This window comes from Aricia agestis, chromosome 7 (assembly GCF_905147365.1).
Source record: "Aricia agestis chromosome 7, ilAriAges1.1, whole genome shotgun sequence".
NCBI lineage: Eukaryota > Metazoa > Arthropoda > Insecta > Lepidoptera > Lycaenidae > Aricia > Aricia agestis.
The window spans coordinates 10,122,177-10,135,427 of NC_056412.1; the positions used below are offsets into that span (position 1 = coordinate 10,122,177).

Genomic DNA, 13,251 nt, shown 5'->3' on the forward strand with positions numbered 1-13,251 from the left:
ACTGGAGCAATTTTAATGTTATTTGGCACACATGAAGAATAGACCACGTGAAGAGACATAGGCCATTTTTGCAGAACAGCGTTATTGTCCGTCATAAAATGCTGTACAAAAAATATGTATACATACCTTATTAATTATTATGAATCAAATAATTTGAACATCTAGATTGTTAGGTATGGTATTTTAATACAGAGATACGTTATAAAAAGATATAACATTAAATATATGTTGCCCAGGTATGTGCGCAATACGCAAGATGGAGATAAAACGAGCTACGGCTGAAAAGATATCGACAACACACTCAGAATAATCAAATAACAGATTGATAAAGGAAGTCTGTCAGTTTGCCGCAAAATATTTCCCTTTTCTACTATACAATACTATGTTACTACTAGCCAGCAGGCGGACAGCGCTGCAGTATTGTCAGCATCGAGTTTTACAAACTATTCAGTATTCACCCATTAGAATTTCGACGCAATCATCGTCATTGTTATTAGACAAAGCCTGCATAGCATTACCAGCCAACTTGGAAACTTTCTTCTGTTCCATCGCGAGAATTGAATTGGGACTCGGGAGATGTGCCAAGTTTTAACTTTTAAGCTACTGGACTACGAAGGCATGTTGAGTTTTACTATTACCCGGACTTACATACATTATAATGATTTTTATCCTATCACTCAGGTACTTAATACTTATCTGTTAATATAATATTATGTAGTAACAAACTCGGTACGAGATGTGCTACTGGTATTCGGGCTAACAAGATAGTGGGGTCTAAATTCTTTTTTTTATACAGTTATGGGGCAAACGAACAAACTGGTCACAGCTGATGGGAAGCAACCACCGTCGCCCATGGACATTCGGAACATCAACAGAAGAGTTGTAACAGAAGAGCGAAGAGTTGCAGTTTGCAGGGTTGCCAACCCTGCAACTTGTAGATGTGTTGTTCATGATTTGCGGACTAAAGGAGCAGTTTGGAATCGGAGCGTACGCAGCGGACGGAATCGTTGCTTTGTATTGATTTCTGTGGTACTCCGTTATCCGTACCACATGCACTGGAACGTCATTTCAGCGCCTGACAAATTATAAATAAATGACGACGCTCTGTCCGCAGTCCGCACCGTACGCTTCTTGTTGTTTGTGATAAAACTATACTACTTTACCGGGGTGCGACTCGAAGTGAATAACTACATCTATCTGTTTAGTATTTTACTATATTTTTATCTGAACGACTCCGTGGTCTTGTGGTATAGAGCGCGGCTCTTGACTCGGACGGAGGTCGTGGGTTCGATTCCCGCGTTTTAAAAATGTTATTTCCAAGTTTGGTTAGGACAATGCAGGCTGATCACCTGATTGTTTGACAAGTATTAGATGATCCATGCGTCGGATGGGCATGTAAAAAGTTGGTCCTGCGCCTGATCTTTCGCCGGTCGTGTCGGTCTTCCGTCCCACTGGGTTATAAGAGTAAAGGAATAGAGAGTGCTTTTGTGTACTGCGCACACACTTGGGCACTATAAAATTACTCCTGCGTAGCTGGCCTGGTTTCAATATGACCGGCCACCGTCACGGAAACCGGTGTGGGAGCTATTATTACTAATATTATATTTTTATCTAAATCAGTTCAGTAGCATCAAAGGGTGCCAGGCAGAGAGACAGCAGTAAGCTGAGCTGAGTAACTTGTTAGTATACCTAGATTATACATCTATGCGATATCGGTGTGTCTTTTAATAATACATCTAGGGTGCGGGAGCTTTTGTTGTGAGGGGCAGGTAAGCGCGGGGCGGCGCGGGGTGGTGCGGGTCGCGTTCCATCGCATCAGCCACGGGCCCCGGCCCGTCAGCTGTGACAACTTTAAGTTCCAACACAACTTTCATTCGTTCGCCTGGCCGCGCGCAGTGCGGTCGTGTGTGTCGTCTTCCGAGCTTTCGCGCAAAATTTACGGGCGTCGTGAACTTTGATGTGCTTTTGGACTTTGTGTGGTACATAATGGATTTGTCGTGCGGCGAGAACCTGCAGAACTCCGGGAACAGCGGCGGCAGCGGTCGGACGGTGGACATGTGCGTGGCTGGCCCCGACCCCGCGCTGGACCGAGACCCTCGCCTGCTGCTCAACCTGCTGACCCTGGAGCGGGTCCACGCGCTCCACACCGACTACTTCCAGACCGTCCAGATCGACATCCAGCCGTTCATGAGGAAAGTCGTCACGACGTGGATGTTGGAGGTAATTCGAGCTCGTGATTTGATTACATTGGGGCAATGACCAGACGAAATTTCTGGGGGTACCAAATATAAAGTAACTAATTAAGTTTCCATTGATTATTTTGAGAATGTTATAGGAAATATTTTAACAGTTTACGGAAATGTATTGATTGATTTACATTTCGAAGTAAGTACATGAATTAAAACTTTAATATTTGAAGTGATGTTAAACATTGATATGTAATATCACAAAAAACTCTTAATAATCTACCCACAAAAATATTACCAAGATCTTTAGATTAATAATTCAGATCCAACTAGCGTAATATTTGTGTGCACCAACAATGGAAAGCTATGAAAAATTCGATCCATTTTCCATAACAATAAGTGCTATTGTAGTAGACCTTTAGATTATTTCTCATTAGTAAACCTTATGTAAAAACTTAACATTCATTTAATACATAACAATACATAATATTATAGTAGGTACAACATGTAGGTACCTATTCATAATATAGTACTAACAAGTAAAATACACCCATATTGACTATTGTTATAAGATCGTAGTTTTTTGTGTAGTTATTTATGTTTATGAACCCTTACAGCGGACGCGCGGAGGCTTTTTACGTTAGTTTTTACGTCTGAATCCGTTCTGCTTCATTGAGCAAGGATTCTTTGTTTACAGACATAAAGTACACCCAGTACCTTATAAAATGTCTTCATATTTCTTACCCACTTGCACCTATTTGTAACAAAACAACAGAGAAGTTGATTCCTAGGCAGATGGGGGACCTACGTCTACGTGGTTTGGTCGCGTTACGTCAAACCCAGCCGACAGATCACAATATTGAATTGACATGATCTGACCAAATGACGTTGGTCTGTCAACTGCCTAGGAATCAATTTCCTCGATGGTACATAATAATATAATGTATTTTTACGTATAAATAGGAAAATTTTTAGTTACCTGACCTTTAAAGTAGCCTGCAGGTTTATGTATTTGCACTCCACTGCGCACTCTTTGCAATAAAATCTATCTCAATCGTTAAAAAGGGCATTGATTACATTTTTAAATTCCTTTGATGATAGGAATAATTTTCTAGAGTCTACAAAGTCTTCAATCATTAATAAGCTTGTATATTATGAAACTTACCCAAATTATTCAAAACATAAACATTTCTAATCAAGCTGAGTTCACCGTCTGCACTGGCACCTCGATTTACGTTATGATTTATGAATTATTCTGATTTCCTTGGCTGAAACTATCCTGTGAACACTGGTACTCAATATGAGGTCTGGGAAATATTGAACATTGAAAGAGATGATAATATAATGGTAATAACCGTGCAATTTTCGCGCACATCCAAATTATTTCCTACATGACCAATCACCAATGTCCGTATTACGAGCGTTCTTATTAGGTATATATACCTTGTTATCTTATCAAATATAACATGCTTAAATCACAGAGTAATTTTGTCGGCCCAGGTGTGCGAGGAACAGCAATGTGAGGAGCAGGTGTTCCCGCTGGCCGTGAGCTACATGGACAGGTTCCTGGCGCAGCGAGCCATCTCCAGGCAGCAGCTGCAGCTGCTGGCGGTGACGTCACTGCTGCTCGCCTCCAAGTTCCGCCAGTGTCACCCGCTCTCCGTCGACCTGCTCTGCGCCTACACAGACAACTCCGTGTACCCTCATGAAGTCAGGGTGAGTATTTCGGCTGGAGCATATTTTCAGCATATCGATCTCTTCTTATAGTTTTGCTGTCTGTATGGAGTAGTTTTTTAAGGATAACCCGAGGATTCCTGTGTTGAAATAGTTATACCTGTCCAATTGTCCATATTATCTAATACTTAGAAAGTATTACCCTGTTTATATAATTAGGTAGCTAATTGTCGAAAATCATAATTTCGTAGATAATAATTGGTTTACCGTCTACGTCTAATTATGTACCTAAATTATAATCGTTGTTATCGCCAACCACTAGCTCCTTACTCGTATGATTATAATAAATACAATTAAAGTTACAATAGAAAGTATTTCACTCGGCGTGGACTTTTAATGATTACGGTAACGCGTTGCGAGCAGCCATACACCTTACATCCTGTGCCGACCGCAAGACGTTGTTTTGATCGTGCTGTGAACGAACTCGATTAGCCGAGTCAAATGTCACTTCGAACTTCGAAGGGACAACATTATATTACCCGTTTCCTTGGAGAGCTCGTAAGCTTCCGGCAATTACTCCTTCCGTACACTCCGGGGCGCTCGGAGCCGCGACGTGTGACGTAAGACACCCCCTACTTCCGACGGAAGCATCCCAAGACAAGACGTAGCGGTACATCGGGTAGATGCTATCAAATAATGAAACTTCCTCCGCGTCCGCTGAAAATGTCCTCGTGCTATACTTTTGATGAACTTAGTGAAAATCCTACCTTAATGATTGAAAATGTCAAGCCCAAATAATCTGGTGTGGGCGGCGTGGTCGAGCCGTGACGTAAACATTGCGTAAATTCACACACAGGATCATTAGTGATATTGTCGCAGCGTAATTGTGATATTGTGTGCGGCGCGGCGGCAGGTGCTGCGGGATCAATTAGGTCACTAATATGCGTGGGTTTGTGACTTGTCACTCCATTCACACGCTACCGATGATGGCCGATCGCGGCGTTATCGAGACATCACCGATTCCCACATTACCGAACACTATCTTATGATAATTCGTGACATTTGTCTGTAATTGTACACCGTGACCGTGAGAACAGTACTGTTCCTGTGCCGTATGACCGAGACCGTATGGCCCGGGTGGCCTTACACTTCCCAGCGATTAATTCAGGCGATCCTCGCGATAATTTCCCAGCACGCATACCGAGTGCTTCTGGGGTCTTGAGCTTCATGAATATTTTTAACGCGGATGGTATCTTCGAATAATGTTTCCCGCTTCCCACACTGCTGGATCGTATAATGTTACAGTTCTGAGTTTGAAAGGCTTCAACCTCAGCTGAGACAATTAGTCGTTAGGTCCCTTGTTATTTCAGTTGGGGTACGATCTGCCCCCGAGGATGCTTCCCCGCCTTGTCCTTTTCTTTTCAATTATTCGCTACTTTTTGCGGTTTCCTGGTTCGTCGGGTATGACGATCACTTTAAATGAGTATGTGAGATTAAACACTGCATGTTTATAGAAATATCGGTCTGCAAAAATATGCATATAAATCAAAGTATTAATGGAAAAGTCACACCTGAGGTTTCTGGACAACGTTTCACGTCTACCAATGTGTTTCAGCAATGGGAGGTGATGCTGCTGCAGCGGATGAACTGGCAGCTGTCGGTGGCGACGGCCTTCGACTTCGTGGAGCCGCTGCTGGCGCGAGTGCCGTGGGGCCGGACCAACCCCCTGGTGCGGACGCACGCGCTCACACTCACCTCCGTCTGCTATACAGGTAGGTTTTGTAACGTACATCCTATATAATCCATTAAGAAGTAAACATAACACTACCATAACAATCTGAAAGTGAAAGAAAGGGATCTGAATATCTGTGATGTTGCAGGTCCAGCTGTACTGGGTAAATTTTGTATAAATATAATTGATGAAGACGAGTACCTACACTATTATTTATTTGCAATACGTACCTGTATAATATGATTTCAGAATGTAAACAATCTCTATCTAAGTTAAAGAAAGTATTTCGATATAAATATCGAAATACTTCAAGAAGGTCGTCACTACTCACTCGATGTTATTGTATTTAAAATTAAAAATTTTTAAATACAATAACATCGAGTGACCTTCGTAAAGACAAAAAGCAGCTAGCGGTTTGTTTACGTGTATCGTATCTCGATATGGTGAACGACATTTTTCCACTTTTTCGAGCGATATAAATTAATACATGCTTATGTGACAAAGGGAAACGGGTGGCAATTGATTTCGAATGAGCATTCATCAGACGCACAAAAACTAGCAATTACTGGTGTAATTACAACAATTGAGACGAGCCCGTCGCGTTATGCGGGTGTTTACGGCCTACCTTGACTTTATGTTAATACTGCCAATCGATTATTGGAAAGTGGCGAATTATAAGTATGAAAGCTTATGAAAGGTTAGTAGAATATAAGCACGCTTCGCGCGTAAATAATACACCTCAGCCGGCTCGGCGTTAAAACTGTCGAGGCTATATATTTAAAACAATAATGGGCGAGCGATTACGATAATTTGTGTGTGTTTTGTGAGGGCCGGGGGTCAGATGGGCGATGGGGTGCGGCAGCAGGCAAGGTGTGCGATATCACAGCACGTTCCGATGCAGCCCTCCGCCCTTTCCCTACGCGGGGCGAAATACTCGTACATGACCACACTGTAAGCGCATTATAATAACAAAGGGAGTGACATTGGAGCTAAAAGCTCGTTCATGGTAAAGTACATGACGATTAAAAATATACGAACGCATTTATATATGTTTACGAAATTATATTAAGTACTTGAAGCAAGATTTGAGAAGTTTAAATTTTTTTGTTATTCAGTTCGATGCCTCGGAAAGCTCAAGAAATTTCTCAAGCCATTAAGTCAGCACCATTGAGAAGTAAATCATTAGTTGTGCAGTGGAGTGCTAATGTCGTGCTCGCAGCTTTTTGTCACTAATTGAAGCATCTGGGGCTGCGACTGCGACACAACCAGATGGCCATCATATCTGTACACCTTATCTGATACAATCTTTATTTGCTTTCAATCTGTTTGGACGTTTGTAACGCGCATTTCGAAATTAGGGTCCAATTTTATACAAACTTTTTAAACCGTTACTTAATTTTTGCGTTTTTATTATGAATGGCTTATGAATGGAAAGTATATAATAATATGCGTACATTACCGATTTTAACATGTTAAAATATTCTTTAATAAAAAATCTCCCGCAAGTTCGTATTTGTCAAGCTTTTAATTGTTTCGACCGAGAACTTCTAGTGATTAAACAACTAAAACAACATTCATAGCATTGAAATTTATTACACAAACCTACAGTTATCTTGGGAGTATGTTGAATTTATCTCCATTTTAACAATTAAAATATTTAAGGACTGACATTGAACCCAATATTATGCCCCTATGCTCTAATAACACGATAAAAAAGTTATTTATGGTTGCCACTTTGGACTTATTTACAATGATCGTGCGGAGACTTAACATTTTAATTATTGAGAAAGCTTTTATATTTACACTACAATTGCTTCTTAATTTCATTAAAAACTTTAAAATGTCAACGATGTATTCACAAGTCATTAGTACTTTATTATTTTATCGTGTGTGTCTAAACCATAAAGTTAATATACCTACTTTATGGTCTAAACACACTAGGCCGAAGTTACGCGGCGTAAATTCCGCATGATTACGTCCGCAATGTCAAACGCATACAAAATACGGACGGAACGCGACGGAATAGTGTGTCATCGGTAATTTAAAATACATTGCGGGCGTAATCATGCGGAATTTACGCCGCGTAACTTCGGCCTAGTGTGTTTAGACACTAAAAGTTATATGACCGTTGTTCTTGTGATAAATACGAAGGAATTAAATTAATATTATGCTAATTTTAACCACCCTTCGAATATTTAAAAGCGAAATGGTTTATACTATTTTTGGATTTAATAAGATTGATAGTAATTGCTCGTCGTATATGGTGCGGTGAAGGGGGTGGAAAAGTTTAAATGATTTGCATACCTAAGTAAGTATGTTTCTACCTAATTGTCTATTCGATTAACGAGCTAATTATTCCTTATTAGTGATCGAATGTACATCGTGGGAAAGTGTAACAGTTTTAGCGTTTCGATTATTGTATTCTTAGTAGTAGTCCTTATAGTAAAAATTCTACATACGGTCAATTAATCAATTAGTTACTTTACAATTTTTTGGCACCGTACTTAGTACTGACACACTTGGTTTTTATCGACTTCAAAGAAGGAGATTAATAATCGACCTGTATGTTACATGTGATATTTCCAGAACTGCCAAGAACAAATGTGCCAAATTTCAAAAGTGTATATTGTATACAGTATGTATGTATTTTATGTTTGTGTTCGCATATCTTCGGAAGTACGAGTCCGATTTAAGTGATTATTTTTTGTTGTACTAGATATTGAACTTAGGGAATACTGTAAGTTTCATCAAAATTGGTTCAATAATTTTAAAATAGGGAATTTTAATTCTTAATAATTACGTACAATTTAGAAGTCGGTTTTATCTTTTTAAAATAAGTACTATTGTTTATTTGCTTTAATAGTGATCATTTTTTGTATTATCGTGGCAGTAGATACCACTTTTTTCGATGCATCATAAATCGTAGGACTCAAAAGTGCGGCCGTCGAGGGTTATCGTTAACCATTATATCACAAAAATTTAAAAAGTTATAGCTCGCGTTTGATTTCGTTACGTGTTCCGAATTTAAACTACCCTTCCGTTCTAAGGGAAGTACTTTGTACCGGGTCGTGTCGGACACAGGAAGTGGAATATAATTGACGGTAACTTATCGTGTTTTAACTGAAGTGTGAACAGGTTAATACGTGACCTGACCCGTGAACTCCTTTTGACATTTGACTGGCAAATTAAATACTAACTAGTAACTACAAAATGCTTAGAAAGTTAGCCTCGGCGTTATAAAGACGGTGGACAATACCGTTTCTATTCGCAAAAACCATACCTTCATTCAATCTTATGCAATAACAACATTAGAAGAAAAAAAAACATGGTCCGAAACTAATCCTTTTCCCCGCGTTCCATTTAGCGTTAAAAACGATCAAAACGCTCAAAATGCCTCATATTTTGAGCGTTTTGATCGTTTTTAACGCTAAATGGAACGCGGGGTTTGTTAACCAACTTCCAATATGGAGAAGGTTATTTTTTCAGACCTTAGCCACATTTATTATGCAATGAACAATAAGTTCAAAGCGTCTTTCATCTATTTGACCACTTTGTAAGAATTATCATTTGTTTATGAAGTTAACTTTATCTTTCTCCAGATAAGCGACTTAAATTATATCTACATGTATTTTTGAGGGATTATCCTATTCAATACTTTTGAATAACGCTAGTCGCTACCAAATTAAAAGTTGAACAGATAACTTCTATGAAACCACTCAGAAATCGGACATGAGAAAGTTATGTTATGATTTTGAATATAGACGGCAAGCAACAGCACCGAAATAGAACGTTGACCGAACATTAAGCTAGTTAAGAGTGTCACGGCCGCGGTGACTTACTAGTACGAGTAGCGAGTAGGGGAGCGACAGCTGACTCTCGACAATCGAAGACGTCCCGCGGCCTTTGTGAGCTGTCTCGAGGCCCGACAAAGAGCTCGCGACAAAGACGGCACACCTGGCCGAGACCCTATCTAACCCAATATTTAACTAAGTGTAATCCCGAAGCGATTTTCGAAAAACTGATGTTTCCGTTCGTGCTCTTCCGACCTGTCTATTGTGTCTTCTGCTCGCATTTTTTTTCGTCTCGGAACGGTTTTTTTGGTATCGAGGAAGTAGTCTTACGTAACTTAGGACGTATCATTAAGGCTGCATGAATTATTTATCGCTGCGACTCTTTAAGTATTGACAAATATTTGCCACGAGTAACAAAAACCATATCGTTAGTATAAAAACGCGCTACATATATGGACGAGCATTAGAAAATCCTTTTCGCAATTTCCGTAGCAAATGTAAATGGCAATTAAATATGATTAACTGGTTTATACCTGCGAATAATCTGTAACAGTCTAGTGCGCCGTGCAGTAAGTACGTTAAAGCAAAATTATTCGCCAATTCTATTCAATAAGGCTCGAGGTGTAACGAAGACATTAACGACGTCTAGTTTTGCACAATAGGTGATTATCTATTCGCATCCCCTTGCACTATGCAGTTCCCAAAGGGCGACCGACAAACGGAACTTAACGGTTCCTGAAGTCTGTTGCGACAACGGTACTCGAGGCGCTGGGGTAATTAGAAGGGGTAAGACGGGGGTGTCGTCTTGGCCCGGGTCGCGGCCCCGAGTGGCCCCGGCAGCTGTGGGGCCAACTGACGGACAACCTGTCGCAAACGGCCCGCGCCGCTCCGCTGCCCGCTTCTGATTGCTGATACCGCTGATACGCAGCTCACTAAATATTAATGAGTACCGTACGTTTACTACCACGCTACGATTTGTTTTACAATCAGCAGCCGGTTTTGATTTACTTAGGAAACATTCCAGTTAATTCATACTAAAATAGAGTACATGTACCATCGAGGAAGTTGATTCCTATGCAATTGACAGACCAACGTTATTTGGTCGAATATGTCAATTCAATGTTAATTGTGATCTGTCAGCTGGGTTTGACGTAACGCGACCAAACTACTTAGGTCCCCGATTTGCATAGGAATCAAGTTCTTTGATAGTACTTTGAAATCCGCGATTAGAATTTCGAGGAAGTTGTTATTTATACAGCTGACCGTTCATCAAATAAAACACGCATACAATTTCACTTAAACCTAGCAAAAGCTGTAAAAATCGTCGCGTAACCATAAATACGACTCCATAGCTACATTAATGATAATAATTGATAACGAACTTCTAACGATATTGAACTTTCTGACCACTCGCGTGTTGCGCTTTTTTCAACTAAGGCGAGGGCAACGTGCAAAGGAACGTAGGTGGTATTGACCCTCCTCGGCGGAGGAAGGGTGGCCAGGTGCGGCCGCATCTGCCGTCTTGGCGGACCCCGAACCCCCAGCGCCAGTTACTGCCGAGTAGTTTCGCTTCATCGCCCAGTAATACGATTGTACTGTCGTCTTATCGACTTTTAAGTTAGGCAAATTACATTTTTTAATTGGCAGATGGTGTGGAATATAATAATTCATCTTGTATGTTTTAAAAGTAAAGGTTTTTGAGCTAATAACTATATTTGTAAGATATGAGTAGGAAACTCGGTACACTTTTTTTTTAATCATAATAGCGGTGATGAGGTGTTGCGGGAGAAGTCAAAATTTTTGGGCCCAATTGTAAGAATTGTCCCTTGGCGAAATCGCAGCTGCGGCTTCTAGGCGTAAGATGTAAATTACCATTATTCGGGGCGCATTGTTCCGCATACCCCGCACAGAAACTGCACGCGGAGGCAGAAGGCAGCTGCTCGATTTCGTTCCTTATTCTCAACAATGGCGAGGTACCTACTCGTATTGTGCAAAATGTATCGCCCGTCTCCGCGACCCTTCTCGCGCGACAAACTTTTGTGCGATGTTCACCCGATTTTTTTAGAGGAATTATGACTTTATATAAACACAATCCATAGCTCAAACGCAATGTGAAATGGTTAGTAAAGGAATAAACTTATAAACACTACGAAGCGAGAGTTTACTGCAAGATTTAAGTTTAATCTGGAGATGCAAGGACGCTAAGGTGCAAGGTGTTTCGGAGTAGCACCTGCCCGCTCAACTAATTATTCCCCAACAGATGTTCTCTACCTGCGCGCTGTGCCCATCTTGCATCCTTTAGTTTCTTTAATGTCCTGTTTATAAGCTGCTACTCGTTTCCTATAAATAAAATGTTAAATTGTAAGCGTTCCAGCCTTATAAGTACGAGTATTATTTAGATATCTTACTACGTATATACAATTGCATTTACATTTTACGGTAAATACAAGCATGTTGTTTTATGCTCATAATAAAATGATAAAATATTATCGACACTAAAATTTTATAAAGCTATTTGATCCATCTTAAGCAGACAGATTTCGTACGTTTACAATCCACTCGCTAACCTTGTGCACAGTCAATACAATATTTGTGAGCGGCCAGTTCGCTACCTGCGTACTTTCATTACGTATACGCAGGTATAAAAATCTGGCATTTGACCAATACGAGGATCTTTATCTCGCCTACTGAATGTCTGCTATAAATTATAAGCATCATCAGAGAAATGAATTCATCGGCAGATGGCGGACCCACGTATTTTTGTCAGATTATATCAAGCTAACGTTACGTAGGGCGACCAAATTATGAAAGACGGCTACAAATTAATATAATTTGATGAAACCTTTTTACAAAGATAAAACTAACATTTCTTTTGCTTTGTTCACAGAAACGGAGTTCATGCTGGTGCCGCCGTCGCTGATCGCGGTGGCGTGCATCACGGCCGCAGCACGCGGGCTGCGCGTGCGCATGACGATCAACGATCTGTGCTTCCTGACGCGGACGCCGGCGCCCGCCGCCGAGCTCGTCGCCCGCCACGTGGAGCGGGTGCTGGCCCGCGAGACCCAGCCACAGGAGCACCGCACCAGGCACGTCCAGCCCACCAAGCAGACCACGCAGCAGACGCAGCTCCCGGACACCCCCACGGACGTCCAGGACGTCAGGTTCTAGAGCCCAGGGAGCTGGGTTCCCACGTGTTTGCCGATTGTCGTGAAGCGCTCCCGAGCCCATTGTTGTTAGCTTTTTTCGCCGCGCACCTGGTCGTACGACAGAAGATGGGGTCTACGAAAAATATTTACAAGGATCTGGATACCCACGGTTCCTCCTCCAAAGGATATATTGTACATTGATCTCAAATTATTTATGTAGCATTTAACGTTAGTGTAGACGTTTATTTATTAAATCGTGTATAGATCGTTCGACGGCGCTCAGCTTCGCTAATTTCCCCGATCGTGATCTCCGTTGATTCCAAAAACGATATTCTATAAGACTGTTCATTATGTAAGGTATGTAGGAGTAGGACGCTGTACATAATACACCGATTGGTTTTATTGCTTTGTGACTGAGTAGGTGGTGCACATCTTTAGTTTTAAAAGTTTGTTTCACCGGCTTGTGGTTGTCTTACTCGTATTGTGTGTTATTTATGAAATAAGATCTCATTTTAGAAAATTCCGAATGTAATTTGTGTCCTGTACAGCTATTGTAAGTTACAGTTAGTGCTAGAGTTAGGTTTCGATGAAAATGTTAAAATATGTAATATTTATTTAGGTCGCTGTTAAGTTTAGTAAATTCTAGTCACATGTTTACACATTCCTGTTTCGACCAAACTTTATCTTTAACATCCTTCTTAATAATAAAAAGATCCACACCG

At 40.8% G+C, this 13,251-nt stretch overlaps 1 protein-coding gene across 1 annotated transcript; it reads left to right on the forward strand.

The window, feature by feature from the left end:
- The first annotated feature begins 1,813 nt into the window (after positions 1-1,813).
- Positions 1,814-13,251, forward strand: LOC121728718 (G1/S-specific cyclin-D2-like). Its single transcript, XM_042116957.1, has 4 exons — positions 1,814-2,220; positions 3,687-3,902; positions 5,476-5,632; positions 12,271-13,251. The coding sequence occupies exons 1-4, from the start codon at positions 1,987-1,989 to the stop codon at positions 12,549-12,551; spliced, it is 888 nt and encodes a 295-aa protein (XP_041972891.1). The 5' UTR covers positions 1,814-1,986; the 3' UTR covers positions 12,552-13,251.